Genomic DNA, 17,022 nt, shown 5'->3' on the forward strand with positions numbered 1-17,022 from the left:
TGTTTACAATTAACATCTGAATTCTAGAAAGAAAGGGAGTCAAAGTAATTAACTTTCTTGAACCACAAAATTATTCTGTGAAGAACATCTGTCATCATTAAGACAGTTGGGCTCTCGGGAGTGTACTAATAAAGATGATTAAAGGTAGGACTGGGATCAATAAGAAAACACTGTGAATATAGCTTGGAGTTATTTGTGAAATACAAAGTTTCTCAGGAATTGAGCGTGCCACCAAAGCCTTTTAATTGCCTGTTTTTCTCCATAGGTCATCACCTCCATGAGCTCCCTCTCTGAGTACTGCCTCCCTTCCATTCTGCGCACATTATTTGACTGGTACAAAAGGCAAAATGGCATTGAGGACGAGTCACATGAGTACAGGCCAAGAACAAGCAATAAATCAAAAAGGTACCTTTTCTTTGTGTAAGAATTCTGAGGATGACGGTTCTTCCCTCCCTCCCTGCCTCCCTCCCTCTTTTCTTTCTCTTTCTCTCTCTTTCTCTCTCTCTCTCTCTCTCTCTCTCTCTCTCTCTCTCTCTCTCTCTCTCTCTCTTTCTTCTTCTTCTTCTTCGTCGTCTTCTTCTTCTTCTTCTTCTTCTTCTTCTTCTTCTTCTTCTTCTTCTTCTTCTTCTTCTCCGTCTTCTTCTTCTTCTTCTTCTTCCTCTTTCTTTTTTTCTTCTTTCTCTCTCTTCCTTTCGTTGTTAAGAAACATAAAACGGCAGTTAAGAAGCACCTTCCTGCCTTTTCACGCAGATGCCCAGCAGGCATGCAGGCTCCCTTGTTTGGCAGGTGGCCCATTAGGACTAATAGTCCGTGCTAGCTGTCAAGGTGGAAAAGTCAGCATTGGTGGGGGCAGCATGTACAGGGCCCAGGTGACCCTCCTGCCTGCTGCTTTTCTGTGCCCTCAGCCCCATGGACACTGGAAGGCAGAGGGGCTACTGGCCCTGCACGACGCTGCCTGGTATCTTAGTCCTTGTCAGTGACCTTGGGTGCCCTGTGTGCTGTCACGGGAAAGATGCTGGAGGGACATTAGCCGTAGTCCTGGAGCTACCTCTATGAACCGTGTCACTCTGGGCAACTCACCACCTCTTTGTACTTCAGTCTCTGTGTCAGCAAAACAGGAGGTCAGGTTACACCATCTCTGCTTCCCTCCCATCGGAAACTTTCATTTATTTGTTGTGTGGTCCCCTTCTCTTATGGATTTGAAAAGTGGGACGTGCTGCTACGTGAGTACCTCGGCAGCCATAAAACTAAAGATCGTCACACTGTCCAATGAATATGTGTCCCCTAAATTTTAGGCAAATACATGTCATATCTTATATTTGAAATCAACCTACTTCAGCAGGGAATAAAAATTACAAAGTCTAATACATTTACGTTTTTTTAAAAAAGATTATTGTAAAACCAGTTTAGATTTCTCCACATGGATTGATTATGCATTTTTTATGCTTTTAAAGATAGTAAATTTAAATTAATCACTTAGGCAATAAAATATTAACTACTTCTTGTAAGAGATTTATCCCTCTCATTTTCATTTTTCTTGATACCCCTAATACTTTAAAAATACTTGGTTTTCTTGAAATCGAAGACCTGTAATTTTACCAAATTACATTTCATCTGAACTTGTAATTTCATTTTATAATATGCTTGTGTTTATGCAAGAGTAAATCATTTATTTATCATTTTGTTTGTGGGAGAAATTAACTTTTTCATATTAAATATATTTTAAGTTCAAGAAGGAATTTTTTATTGAGATATAATTCACATACAGTAAAAGTCACCCTTTTAAAGTGTGTAATTCTGTGTTTTTAGTGTATTCACAAAGTTGTACAACCATCACCACTATCTATTTCCAGAACATTCTTTACCCCACAAGGAAACCCATACCAATTAGCAGCCTCTCCTCATAAATCCTTCAATTATCTGTCTGAAAATGGTTCAGACTGTGTGATTAATAAATTAACAGAATCATTTTATTATTTTTTCATATTACATATTAGCTTATGAACAGATATTACTAAAACTTTCCTGGGACTGGGGAGTGGAGCAATTTTAGTCACTTGAATTGCGTGACTTTTGGTTTTGTTCCTCTGTTTTGTCAGAATTTAGTTACTAAAACTAGATGTTTCATGAATTGATTGCTTTAGGAATTGAAAACAATGCTTTTGTTTTTAAATCGTGTTACTGATTATTTTCAGGAGATCAGAGTAATTGCTGGGATCAAATACAGAATCAGGACAGTGGGATTCATCTCAGTAGCATTTTAGTTAACATTTGAAAATTTAAAATAAGAGAGAGAGAATATGTGTTTGGGAGAAAGCCAAACGAATGAGGGTCTCCAGAGTGGGGTATAGCTAATAATGTGAGTTTCTGTTACTAGAAAAAAGAAAAGAGGAACTTTGGGGAGAAGCATGAGCAACCGAAAGCCGTCAAATGTGACGGATGTGTATTTGGGTTATGATTTCTAAGATTAGTATAGTATCAACATTTTGACTGCCAAATAAATTTGTCAAATGCTTCTGGCTCCTGGCAGTTAGACCTCAAACCAGCAATAAAGTTGAACTCATTATTGGAAAAGTATGTCTGACTTTTATTTGACAGCATCCATTGGCTTATTAAATAAAATAGACTCAGGGGGTTCATTCTTTTTTTTTTCCTACCAAGAACTGCTGCTTTCTCAAGGTCCTCTAGCCCCTCTTGAAGACCCTGATGGGCCATCCGAGGTGAACATTTTCTCTCTGCCACAGCTGGCCATCGTCAGTTCCCCTTCCATTTGGGCCTCTGTGCTCCGGGATGTAATCTCTAGGTTAGACGCGTGGCGGCCCTTTTTTAATACGCTTCCATATGTTCTCCTCTTTCCCATCTGGCAGTAGCACTCTCTCGTTCTGGTGCATCTGGAGGGACTTCAGATAGATGGTTTGGTTTACTGCTCTTCCTCCTGGCAGGACTGTTCTTACATGGTCCTGAATGAGTGAGTCCAGACTCTGTCAATGTATTTCTTTCCCCTTAAAAGTCAACGCCGCAACTCCCCTTGTGAGCCCGTCCTGTCAGCCACCAGCCTTAACTTGACTCGCCGAAGGTTACAGAGCTCCTCCAGAAGTTCTGTTGTAAATCTTAAATGTCACTTTCCTTTCTGCTCATTCCCTCTGGACTGAAGAGAAAAACATTCCACGTTTAAGATCTTCTTGACTCATTTTGACAATCTCTGTCTGACAAATCCAAATCCCGCCACGCGTTCTCATTGGTTTTATTTGCTATACAAGTATTTGTATATGTGTTTGGCAAACTATACTAAATACATGTTTCATCTTATTTAATACTCACGCAAACTTTTATATAATCGCTATTAGTGTTCCCATTTCATAGATGGAGACGTTACGGCTAAAGAGAAGAGGCATAATTTCAACCCAGTCCTGTTCTACACCAAAGCCAATGCTCTTAGCCACTATTCTTGCTTCTGTACCAGGGAATTCAGCAGGCATTTCATTTGTCTTTCTTTGTTTGATTTCAAATTGGCCCTCAGTCAGTATGTTAGATAAACAGAAGTGGGGGTTGAGGGTGGGCCTAGACTCACATTTCCGTCCTTCTGACAGTGCTAATTCTGCTCCCTAACTTCAAATGAGCTCAGATGACTCCGCTTTGCCTCTTCTTCCATCTGCTTTTCCATCTTTCTCTATTTCACCACCCCTTTACTTCTTTCCTCCTTCATAAATCTCAAGGAGCAAAACGTCAAGGGGAAAGGGACATGAGATAACATGGATGGACCAAGAGGGTATTATGCTAAGCGAAAGAAGTCAGACTGAGAAAGACAAATACCATATGATCTCACTTATATGTGGAATCTAAAGACCAGAATAAATGAACAAACAAAACAGAAACAGACGCATAGATGAAGGGAATAAACTGATGGTTACTAGGTGAGGAGGAAGATTGGGGTATGGGTAAGAAAGGCGAAGGGATTAAGAAGTACAAATAGGTAATTACAAAATAATCATGGAGATTTAAATACAGCACAGGTAATATAGTCAATAATATTATAAAAACTATGTATGGTGTCAGATGGGTACTAGACTTATCAGGGGGATCCCTTCATGAATTATATAAATGTCTAACCAATATGCTGCACACCTGAAACTAATATAAAATAATATTGGTTGTAAACTACAAAAAAAGTCATGAGAATAAAGTACAACATAGGCAACACACAGTCAATAATATTGTAATAAATATGTACAGTGTCTGATGGGTAATAGACTTACTGGGTTTATCACTTTGTGAGGTATATAGATGTCTAATCATTATGTTGTTTTTGTACACCTGAAACTAATTTTTTAAAAAAAATTAACAGACAGCGCGGAAAGGAGGGAGAAAAAAGAGGAAAGGGGGGGAAAAAAGTAATTCTGATCCTTTCCTCACCCCCTGCAGTTCTGCTCCAAATGGGAATCATGCTGTTCCCTTACATTGTTTAACTCCTTTTACAAGACCCTTTCAATGTACGCTCCAGTATGGTAGCCCTGTCTCATATTTGTATCTATTTCACAGATGGTAGAATTCCTGGGTTGAAACATACCTTAGAAAAGTCCACAGGATGAGGTGGTAGATGTACAAATAACTTCTCAACCTGACATGGTAAAATGTAACATTTGAAGACAGGTACTCTGACCCAGCGTTTGTCCACTGCACCCCACTGATAAGAGGAATTGCCTCAGCGCGTACAGTATTTACCAGAGCGGTCTTGTAATACCAAAATGGGCTTGCAGTCCATTGGGGATGAGTCCTTGATTTCTGGTGAATTATGTCACTCTGACAGTATCTTCAATGCCAGTTAATGTGAATATTTTAAATTTTACAGTGATGAACAGCAGCGAGATTATTTAATGGAAAGACGGGACCTCGCCATTGATTTTATTTTTTCTTTAGTATTAATAGAAGTTTTGAAACAGGTAGGTCATTAATTTAATGTTACTTTTATTTTTTTGGAAATACAATTGGTTTTATTAAGTGCATTTCATCTAGCAACTAGAAGGGTGCTCCCCAATTTAATGTTACTTTTAGATAAGATTTACCTGAAAACTATTTAAGTTTTTAAAGTCTAAGTTTATTGAGTTGTTTATGAATTTCAAATACTGGACCATATGAATTCTATTAATTGCTAAAGTCCATTTATCGTAGTTATTGAAAGTACTCTTATTGGTTTGATATTTAATATTCCCTTCCAAGTTAAGAGCTGTCTTTTTCTTTTCTTTTTTCAGATTCCGCTTCATCCTGTAATAGACAGCTTAATACACGATGTTATTAACTTGGCTTTCAAGCACTTTAAATACAAAGAAGGGTAAAGTAATTTCTCACCTTAGAATTCTGAAGAGATTGGGTGCTTAAAACTGAATCAAGTTTGCTCTTTTCAGAGGACCCGGGACCCTAACTCGTCTACTTCTCTCTTACGTAGGTACCTTGGTCCTAACACTGGCAATATGCACATTGTGGCAGACCTGTATGCAGAAGTCATCGGTGTGCTGGCACAAGCTAAGTAAGTGAGCACCAGTACCCTCTACCATAATCAGAGCAGGGGCACCCCTGTCCCACCTTGGCCCATCCCAGGACCGGGGTTCCTTGCGCTGTGTGTGCCCTGTCTCAGAAACTGACAAAAGCTCCCAGAGACAAGTAACAGTCTTCCAGTTTGTTTTCTCCATCATTTTTTTCACTTGACAGTCGGGCCAGATCCTACCAAGAGTCCATGAGTTTCATCCAACTGCGTCAAAGAAAGAAAGGGACCAACTTACTTTTCTCTCTGCCCATATATCCCAAAGAAGTTCATCTGTTTCAAACGTTTTGTTCTGTATATTCCGTGAGTGGGTGGTTGTGATATATCTTCTGTGGGTGGGAAAATTCCATTCTAGAATGTCCCTTTATTGTAGACCTTACTGAATTCAGCTGAGCTAAAAATGTCCCATGCTCTGTCATGGAAACAAGTCAGGGAAAAATTCTCATTGCTAAATTTATCTGACCCCATAACACTACTTAGCAGGCTAGAACAAAGTGGTGTTAGACTATTAGCAATAATATACTTCTTCCAAAAGTGATGTCACACCCTATTCACCCGTCTTCAGCTCATTCCACCCTGAGGCAGATGGGGCAAGATCCTGAATGCCTAGCTTGGGCAAAGCGAGCCAGGGACCTAAAGGAACCCAAGGCCAGAGGCCAGCTTGAAGCAACAGTGATGCCCTGATCCCTGTGGAATGCAGTCCTTTAAAAGAGATTTTTATCTTCAAAAGACCGAATTTCCTAACTTAATGGCATGGAAATACCCAATTTAAAAAAAAAAAAAAAAAAAAAAAAACCAAAACTTTAAAAGTACTTCCTTAGCAATCTCACCTAGGCAAAACATAGGTGAGAACTCAGTAACAGACCCAAAAAACTCCTCAGTGTGACTTACTTAATCTAACCCAATTTATTTATCTAGACTACCCATTCTTTTCTAACACATGACACATCAGTATTAGATGGAAGCGAGGTAGATGCACAGACGCCAGTGAGGAATATGAGCTCAACGGCTGGCGGCAACAAAGAGCAAAGAAAACTGGCCGAAGCACAGGAGAACTAAACACTGGTTATTTGGGCCATTTTGCATGAGACTACATTGTACTTTTATTATAGCTCATTATAATCATTGCAGTTCATCAGTCATCAAGGAAAAAAAAAAGCATAATGCATCTTGGAGAGATTTCCATGGCAACTGAATGATAAAAGTATTGACATTTTGAAGGGAGAAGCAGCAATTATCTGGCAAATTAATTCATGCATATCTACCTCATTCCTATGAGTTGTTAATATGTATTTCACTGATTTGTCAAACCCTGAAAATCTCAACATATCCCCTTATAGTTCCTTTGTAATTATCTCAACATAATTCTCTTATCCAATCATTTGGGAAGTTTAATGTGCCAAAAATAACATTTTGTGCTTTTTTTAGTTTTTGTGAATTATGCATAACAATGTTGGTTATTGTGAATGACCTTCCTTAGCTACGGGGTGGATTTTGAGTTGGTTGTGAATGAATTGAGAAATAGGTCGTTCCAAGGTTACAGGAATTTCCATATTCGGTCAGATGTATGATCCACCAACCGGTGTTTTCTTGCCAACAGTGGCTTTTTTTTATTTTCATGACGTCAATATTTGTCCCAATTGTGCAGTAGTAGTGTGTAAGAGATGTCTCAATTTGGACAATGCTCCTTTCCTTTGCAGTCCCTAGAGAACCCCGGTGGGTGCCTGCAGTTAATCGCTGTAATAGTGGTAATTGCTGCTGTCGTCCTACGAATGAGCGTATGACGGCCTTCTCCTGAGTACAGCAGGACCATCTATCGGTGCTCAGAAAAGTGTTCCTGCCTTTGTTCTCAGGGGGGAAGGGATGTATGCCCACCTGGTACAGGGTGGTTCTCTTTTTTGAAATAAACTTGAGTAATGTAACAATTCTAATTTTAAATTTTATAGCTAGTTCCCAATGGTAATGCATATTAAATATTTTCTTCATTATGACTTTAGTTATAATACTAGTTTAGTCTTTAAATTTTAGCAGAATCACAACTTTTAATCTTATGAGTGGTGATGTGCTTAATACTTGTCATTAAGGGAAAATGTTTCTTCTCTTAAGGGATATTCACCCATAGTGTTGACTTTTTCAGAGTCAATTAAGTTAATATTAGTTTTTTTTAAGTAAAGTTTTTGTGGTTCAAAACTGGTATATTCATTTAATTAAAGAGGGTTGCTTCTAAGATTCATAGATTTCAAAACTGCTTTCTTTTTATGTGATATAATCTTAACGTATATATTCTTCTCTCTCTTTTATAATATGTAGTATTCATTTTAAAGTAGTTTATTTGTATGTGAATGTTGTAGCATACCAAAGATTCAGTAATCATTTCGTTAATGTAGTTACTAAAGACAGTAATAAACACTAAAGGCACAGTCATTGGAAAGAGATCTATTTTTCCCTAAAATAGATCTTAAGTACAAATAGATTCTTGGATTATTTTTATGCTAAAATAACATGATTATGTCATTTAGGATTTTTTAAAGTAAAAGATAGCCATATTTATTTTTAAATGAGAAATAAATAGACTTTTAGCCACTAATGCGTGAGAACATTGAAATAGTGAGTTATACAAATAACCTGCCTTCTCTTACCTCTCCTGGGGTTAGTCCTGGATGAGAAATGGAGAACAAACATCCCTCAGTATCATGTGGCCTTTAAAACAACGTAACTCTAACCCACAAGACTAATTTTTCTTTATAAATTCTCACATTTCAAAATTAAAACCACAGTTTTTTGTTGTTTAGTTTTGTTTTAGTATTTGGAAATAACTTGAATTAAAATATAATTTTTAAAATTCCAGTTCGGAATTATTAAGTTTTTATATTCTTGGTTAAAGTGTGGCCTCCATTGCTTTCCGCACCATTCCTACTCCCTATCCTCTCTCTGTCTCTGCCTAAAGACCCCTGCTTGCCCCTCACCCGACTCAGAGCACCTCTGATCTCCCTAATTATCCAGCTGGAAAGAGCCCCTTCATTCTCCAATGTGCTCCACCCTCTTTAAGTATATTATTCACATAAAAGACAATGGGACATATGAGAAAGTGACCTGGCCTGGAGCATTCAACCTTCCTGAAGGAGATGTGCAGGCGAAGTGCCAGACGCGTGCTAACATACCTCATAAAATTATTATTAATGTTGTTATTAATGTTATTATTATTATTGTTATTCACATGACTCATGGTCAGTGCTACATTGTTTTATCGTCCTAATTAAACTGTACACTGTCATGACCGGTGCAGCTGGAGTGTGGTAGAAATTCCTGGAATTTGCGTCAGAAGACCTGGGTTTGAGTCTCCTTGTCACGCTGATCTTCCATTCATAAATGGAAATGCATTCAGTGCCTGACTCATGGATTATTGTGAAGATAACAGTGTAAAAGAATATAACGAGCATAGAGTGCACACCATCTTACCAATGGATCTGGCTGTCGTTCCTATGAGAAGCACCCGTCAGATTCACCCATAGGGCTTATTAAACACGATCACTGGACTCACCCCAAGCGTTTCTAATTCAGGAGGTGTAGGCGGGCAGAGAATGTGTGTTTCTCATAAATTCACAGGTGATGCTGACCTGGGGACCACACTTTGAGAACCATTGGTTTGGACATAATATAGCACAGAGGTGAAGACTAAGGACTCTACAGCCAGACACTTTGCTTAGAATTCTGGTTTCACCACTACCAGCTTTGTGACTTTATCACATTACAAAATCCCTGCCTCAAATTCCTCTTCTGTAAGATAGGTATAATAATAGTACCCACTAGAGTTGTTGTGAGGATTAAATGAGTTACTCTACATAATGTTCACTGAACCTTGCTCAGTGTATTGTAAGCGCTATACGTGCTGCTATCATCACCACCAATTTCGTTTTTCTATAAAAACTAGAATGATATCGGAATTTGGAATTCATATTTCCTGCTTCATTGCCTTCTGAAAACCTCTTTCATTGTGAGATATATGTAGCAAACATAAAAGTCCATACATTGTTTGCAAAAAATATATATATATATATATTTAAACATATTGTTCCCAAATGAATACCATGTAACCTCCCTGACCCAAGCCAAGAAATAGAAAACTGCCAGATCTCAGGAAGCTGGTTACACTCAACTTGCCAGCCATACACCCCTTTTACCAGCTTTTGGTGAAACAAGATCTGTAGTGTACTGCCTTCTTTATTTGTCCTAAAATTTCGACTTTGGGGTATCAAGAGTTATTGTTCCATACTTCAGGATTTCTATTGGTTGGCCTTTAACTGTTATCATCATAATTACCCTCTCTAATCATGTCTTCCTCCTAATTGACCCTTTTCACTTCTGCGGAACCTCAGGCTGATAGTCTCAGGAAACAAAATACAATGAGTCTTAAAACGCTTTCCTTGTTTTTTTTCTTTTTTTAATAGTCAAACCGGCCATCTCAGAAATAGTTTGGATAACTTTTATGTGTATGTTCCTCACCCTTTGAAGACGTGGACCTACTTGGCATTCTCTTAAGATCTATTCTTTATGTAATTTTATGATGATTATTGTTATAATTAATATTATTAATTATTAGCATTATTTTACTTTCAAACAATACAATGCCTTAAGTTCCTTTGGGACTGGGTTTTTTTAGTTGTAATTTCCCACACATGTAGTAGAGAGCTTATTCATCTTTTAGATCTGATTTGAATTTTCCCATTATTAGATTCTCCTTCAATCTAAAAATATTTTTTTCGCTAATCATGAACCTAGAACTACAAAAGAAACAGCAACATAGAACTTTGGAAGCATTCGTAGGAATATTTCTGGGCATTATTTCCCATCCCTGCCAGAACGAGCAGGCCTAGCGTGTCATTACTCGTGCTCACAACTGGATGCTTCAGCGCCTTGGCGTCTGCATGTGTGTTGGAAATTGCTAAGCCTGAGGACATGGAGCTCGATTTTAGAACTAGACCATTCTGAGAGGATCTAAATAACCCTGGACCTTTGCCTTAGCCCGAAGGATATGTTGAACATGTTAAAGAATAAGAGAAGAAAGGAGAAAGTTGGCCTCTACTAAATCCCCAATATCAAATCCTTACAAAAGGGCTAAGTACAGCCACTGTACTTAGACTGATTTGAAGGATCCCATCCCTGTGCCCTGTCACCCCTAGATGCTGGAGGCCTCCGTTATAGTGGTTTTCCTACCCATTATTTGATAAATCACTCACATCCTCTTCTTAGATTCCCTGCTGTGAAGAAGAAATTTATGGCAGAGCTCAAAGAATTACGGCACAAGGAGCAGAGCCCGTACGTCATTCAAAGCATCATCAGCTTGATAATGGGGATGAAGTTCTTTCGGATTAAGATGTACCCAGTAGAAGACTTTGAGGCCTCTCTTCAGTTTATGCAGGTAACATCTTGGGCTGGAGGACCAAAAGGCTGTCAGCTTGAGCGTCTCCCTTCCTCAGAATAACTGACCTGAAATATAAAAACCCACTCATGCGTCAAGGTGGGGAAAAGTCCTACTTTTTTCTCAGTAATTCATAAAGGGCTTTATAACCAAATAATAAAGTTGCAGGCACATAATTTCATTTTAAAACTTAATATCATCTTTGGAACAGGGTGTCCAGTGGAATATCTTATTTGTTGATCCCATCAGCTATACATTGTTCTATGAATAAAATGTAGCTGATTTTTTACTCTTTAGAATTAATAGCATTGAGTTGGCTACAGTGACATTTATAGGCATCAGAACTTTAAATAATGAGGAAACTTGTTTTATTCATACTATAAGGAATCAATTTCCTTTTTTAAATCAACCAAACCATATAGGCTTAGATGCTGACTGCACAGTGTTTATCATTATGTGCTAACAGAAGAAGTGTTGTTAATGAAGCTCTATTAGAGTTTACAATACCATGTTTCCCCAAAAATAAGACCTAGCCAGGCCATCAGCTCTAATACATCTTTTGGAGCAAAAATTAATGTAAGACCCGATATTATACTATATTATATTGCATTATATTATATTATATTATACCTGGTATTATATTATACCTGGTATTCTATTCTATTCTATTCTATAAGATCTGGTCTTATGTTAAAATTAGACCGGATCTTATATTAAGTTTTGCTCCAAAAGACGCATTAGAGCTGATGGTCCAACTAGGTCTTATTTTCAGGAAACACGGTACTTTAGTATCTGAATGGATCTTTCTATTGCTGCTGTGAATCAGATTTAGTGAGGATCCTAATAAACACCTTAGATATAGGGGTTATGAATATCTGCTGTACCACTTCCTGCCCACTAGGACAACAAGAATAAAAAAGACAGCTCACAGCAGGTGTTGGTGAGGATGTGTAGAAACTGGAACCTTCATACACTGCTGGTGGGAACATAAAATGGCACACCAGGTTTGGAAAACATTTTGGCAGTTCCTCAAATGGTTAAATCGAGGATTTCTATATGATCCAGCAATTCTACTCCTAGGTATATACCCAAGAGAAATGAAAATATACGTCCACACAAAAACTTGAATGCAAATGTGCATAGCAGCATTATTCATAACAGCAAAATCATAGATACAACCGAAACGGCCATCAACTGATGAATGAATAAACAAAATGTGGTCTGTCCATACAACAGAATATTATTTGGCCATAAGAAGGAATGACGTACTAATGTGAATGAACCTTGAAAATATTATGCAAAGTGAAAGAAGTCAGACACAAAAGGCCACATATTATATGATTCCATTTATATGAAATGTCCAGATAGGCAAATTTATAGAGACAGGAAGTGGTTGTATAGGGCTGGAGGAAGGGAGTGTGGATAGGGAAGTTGGGGATGACTGCTAAGGGATGCAGTTTCTTTGGGGGATAATGGAAAGAGTCTATGTTTGTGGTGGTAGTTGCACAATGGTGCATATATGAAAAGCCATTGAATTATACATTTTGAATGAGTGAATTGCATGGTATTTCCAAAAGCTGTTTAAAAGAAAAAAAGTGAAAGAATATAGGCTGTGTGTCAGACTTCTTGGATTTGAATTCAAGCTTCTGCACTTACGAGCTCTGGGACCTTGGACAAGTCAGACTTAACCCCTCCCAGCCTCACTTACCTTATCTGCAAAGCAGTGACAATAACACTAACTTTAGGTGGTGGTTCTAAGGATTCTTGGCACATGGTACATACTTGGTAACTGTTAACTATTATTTCTTTTATTCCTCTCTCATACTAATCATGTATGAGGTGTGATAAAAAATACAGTAAATGTTTAAAAACATTTATTACAGTAAAAGACACATTGCCATTACTCCCCCTCGAAATACTCCCCCTTCACTTCGAACACACTTATCCCATCATTCCTGCCACTTTCTGAAGCAGTTCTGGAAGTCCTCTTTCGTGAGTGTCTTTACTTCATCCTCCATCATGACAATGTTCTGTGTTACACATCACTTCCGGTACAGCAATTTCTGTCAAAAAAACCATTACGATGTGTCCTCATCCACAATCACTTTGGCATGGTGATTCAAGATCGAAGTAGGAGAGTGAGAAAACCAGCCTTGGAAAATGTCATTCTGGCCATTGTGAACTTAATTATGAGCACTGAATCCGTGGTTTTTAAATAGATTATGGAATACGTGATGTTAGTGCGCATGATGAAATTTAGAGCTACTTACGTAAATTTTATGTGCACATCTCAATCTATGTTCCTGACCTTTACTCTTTTCTGCCTCCCAGGAATGCGCACATTATTTCCTCGAGGTCAAAGACAAAGACATCAAGCATGCCTTGGCCGGGCTTTTTGTTGAAATTCTTGTCCCCGTCGCTGCTGTGAGTTGTTACATTTTTTTTTTTAATTAAAGTTTATTGGGGTGACAATTGTTAGTAAAGTCACATAGGTTTCAGGTGTACAATTCTGTGATACATCATCTGTATGTCACATTGTGCATTCACCACCCCAGAGTCAGTCATTCCTCTTTCCATCGCCATATATTTGACATTTTCATTTTTAAGGACTTCTTCACATTGGATTAGAGAATCAATTTAATTAATATAGTATTAACGTGCATCTTTTCAGGCTGTTAAAAATGAAGTCAATGTCCCTTGCCTTAGAAACTTTGTTGAAAGTCTATATGATACCACGCTGGAACTTTCTTCTCGAAAGAAGCATTCCTTGGTGAGTATGACAAAACTAATTAGTAACTGGTAATAAAACTGCAGAGACTACAATTCCTGGGCTGGAATCTATTTGAGAGTCATAAGCATTCCACTGATGGAAGAATTATCTACAGTTCCCTCAAAAAGAGGTAGTTTTTCAAAATTCGGAGCTTGCACTTGATGTTGACCATGATTGAATCAAGGTCATATGAGAGGTTTAGACCACATCACCTAGGATGACCGTTCTAGTCCTAAGGACTTTGTTGTTTATTTTCAAGATTGGCTTAACTTGATTTTTGTTTTCTTCTCAGAGCATTTTTCTTTCCAATCTGAAGCCTGAAGTTTATAATAACAATTTCTCTTCTCATTCCCCAAGTTTTTCAGGCTAATTCCTATCCCAATATTCAGAACCAAAATGGAACCAGGCAGGGAGGGGAGTTGGGACACAGATCCTTGTCCATAGGCAAGCTTCTCTGAAGGCTGAGGAAACACTTTTGAGGAAGCTTTAGCACTAAAAAGCAACATAAGAAATTCTTTAAAATTACTACAACCTTTTGCCCTCAGTGGAAAATAAGGTGGACAAGTGGTATCTGTGCTTCATAGGTGAAGACTAAATCAGTGTATCAGATTTTCACTTATTATACAGCTGTCATTGCAACAGTGTGCAGGTAGTAGTAGCTGGCTCAGGAAGCTGGTTACTGGCAGGTTTATCCTCGTCTTCAGAGTATGGACATTGCCACCTTATTTGAGCAGCTACTCAGAGTTGCTTTGCAGGTAGTGGTGATGAGTTTGCTCCTTTGTCTACATTCTGGGGTCATTGTGACTAATTGCTTGGTTGTGTCTTATTTTGGATTTTGTTTTGTTTTTTAGATTACTGGCTGGAATTAGAGTTGCACTCAATGGTAGCAGTAATTCAAAATCAGTTTAAAATTAAGTTAATAGAAAAAAAAGACCTAAGTTAATGAATTGTTAAGTACTGAATATCAGTATGCCAACTGCTTTTTGCTAATTCAATTTAATGGAAGAGTTAGTAATATTTTGTTTAAATCTTCATTGGCCATAATTGTTGAGAGCCAGAAAGGTGTATGCTATCTGGTGCACCAAAGGGATGACAGGTTCTGCATATATTTTTTCTGGGTGGCGCCCATTTGCTTTTCTATATTCTCCAGTTGCTGCAGGAAACTGGCCTAGTTAGGCAGGAAAAGCACAGCAGCACCTCTGTTTATTGCATCGTAAGCAAATTCCTTCTGTGGTTAAATTGTCTTGGTGGAGTTTACCAATGCAATAACATTTTTGTTAGGAGTCTTCCTTAAGTACAGGAAGATTACATGCAAAAGAAAATATGTCCACCCACCTCAAAGACAGGGACAAACTAGTAGATGTTTATGACCAAAACGGCCCATAACATTTTCAAAATGAGCGTACATTCCTGCTTTCCCTCTGAGGGTTCAGAGTGATTGAAGAAAAAGAGTTTGCTTTTAAAATTCATAGGTGAAGACTAAATCAGTGAATCAGATTTTCACTTATTGTACATGAAACTTATACACTATACCTGATTCTGAATTATTCCATCCCCATCGTTACCAGGAAGCTTTGAGAAATATCCACCTCTGCACAGCATGTGTTGGGCCTTACTGTGTGGTAGGGCCCTGTTTATACTGGCCTGTACAGGCCACAGAGGGAGGTGGACAGGGGGTGGTCCCAGAGAACACAGGTTACCTGGTTGGTTGGAATCTAATTCTTTCTGTGACCTCATCATCTTTCTCTGCAGGCTTTGTACCCCCTGGTGACCTGTCTGCTCTGTGTCAGTCAAAAGCAGCTATTCCTGAACAGGTGGCACATTTTCCTCAACAACTGCTTATCCAACCTTAAGGTTAGTATTTGCTGGTTCAGAAAGTCTTTTATTAAAATATATGTAATTCTTTGTCTGGTATCTGTGCTTCTGAGAGCTGTTTCTAGTGTTTGTGGGAGATTATCCTGCAGTATTGGAATAATGACAAACACATGAATAAGAGCTTTTCTTATCAAATATAGTCACTTTTAGAAGGTGAGTAGGGATAATAGAAATCACTTCAAATTTGGAGGGAAAAAGTCGTTTCTAATAAGGATCACTTTAAAAGTAGATTTAAATGTCCCTTTATAGACATCTATTGTTACTTTTTATCTAAATGCTTTTTAAAAAGGCAAGTCACACTTCATTGGTGGAATCATGTGATTTGTTTTCAGAAGCCTATCTACATACCTCCTCCATCCTTCCCCTACCCCCTCCAGTTGGGGTGGGGAGGGCGGTGGGGAGGAAGTTCCATTCTGTGGGAGGGTTGACCTAGTAACAGAAAACGCTTATTTCCTGTCACTGTCATTTATGATTATTTTAAGGTTTTATTTTTTTTTAATTAAAGTTTATTGGGGTGACAGTTGTTAGTAAAGTTACATAGGTTTCAGGTGTACAATTCTGTATTACATCATCTATAGATCCCATTGTGTGTTCACCCCCCAGAGTCAGTTCTCCTTCCATCACCCTATATTTGATCCCTTTTACCCTCATCTACCACCCCCCACTTCCCTTATCCTCTGGTAACCACTAAACTATTGTCTGTGTCTATGAGTTTTTGTTTCTTTATTTGTTGTCTTGTTCCTTTGATGCTTTCAGTTTCATATACCACATATCAGTGAAGTCATATGGTTCTCAACTTTTTCTGTCTGACTTATTTCGCTTAGCATAATAATCTCAAGATCCATCCATGTTGTCACAAATGGCACTATTTCATCTTTTCTTATGGCAGAATAATATTCCATTGTGTATATATACCACATCTTCTTTATCCAATCATCTATAGAAGGACACTTTGGTTGTTTCCATGTCTTGGCCACCGTAAATAAAGCTGCAATGAACACTGGAGCACATATATCTTTACGGAAAAATGTTTTCAGATTTTTTTTAGTAGATACCCAGGAGAGGGATTGCTGGGACATGGTAATTCTATTCTTAATTTTTTGAGGAACCTCCACTCTGCTTTCCATCGTGGCTGCACCAGTCTGCATTTCCACCAACAGTGTATGAGGGTTCCTTTTTCTCCACAGCCTCTCCAACCCTTATTATTATTTGTCTTGTTGATGACAGCCATTCTAAATGGGGTGAGGTGGTATCTCATTGTGGGTTTTATTTGCATTTCTCTGATGATTAGTGATGTTGAGAATCTTTTCATATGTCTCCTGGCCAACCTATTTTATGGTTTTCTATACACATCAGTCAGTGCTAAGCGCTCATTGAACAACTCTCTTCCGGAAGGAAGCACGGAGGCTGGGTGATGTG

At 38.2% G+C, this 17,022-nt stretch overlaps 1 protein-coding gene across 8 annotated transcripts in view; it reads left to right on the plus strand.

Annotated features, from left to right (window-relative positions):
* Positions 1-17,022, plus strand: part of FRY (FRY microtubule binding protein) — a 430,430-nt gene that overhangs the window by 262,747 nt on the left and 150,661 nt on the right. For all 8 annotated transcript variants that reach the window (XM_033103879.1, XM_033103871.1, XM_033103873.1 and 5 more), the window contains 8 exons: positions 266-405; positions 4,850-4,940; positions 5,250-5,329; positions 5,444-5,524; positions 10,790-10,958; positions 13,290-13,382; positions 13,630-13,728; positions 15,481-15,582. In XM_033103879.1, the coding sequence (XP_032959770.1) occupies positions 266-405; positions 4,850-4,940; positions 5,250-5,329; positions 5,444-5,524; positions 10,790-10,958; positions 13,290-13,382; positions 13,630-13,728; positions 15,481-15,582 (855 nt within the window). The remainder of the gene's footprint in view (positions 1-265; positions 406-4,849; positions 4,941-5,249; positions 5,330-5,443; positions 5,525-10,789; positions 10,959-13,289; positions 13,383-13,629; positions 13,729-15,480; positions 15,583-17,022) is intronic.

This window comes from Rhinolophus ferrumequinum, chromosome 4 (assembly GCF_004115265.2).
Source record: "Rhinolophus ferrumequinum isolate MPI-CBG mRhiFer1 chromosome 4, mRhiFer1_v1.p, whole genome shotgun sequence".
NCBI lineage: Eukaryota > Metazoa > Chordata > Mammalia > Chiroptera > Rhinolophidae > Rhinolophus > Rhinolophus ferrumequinum.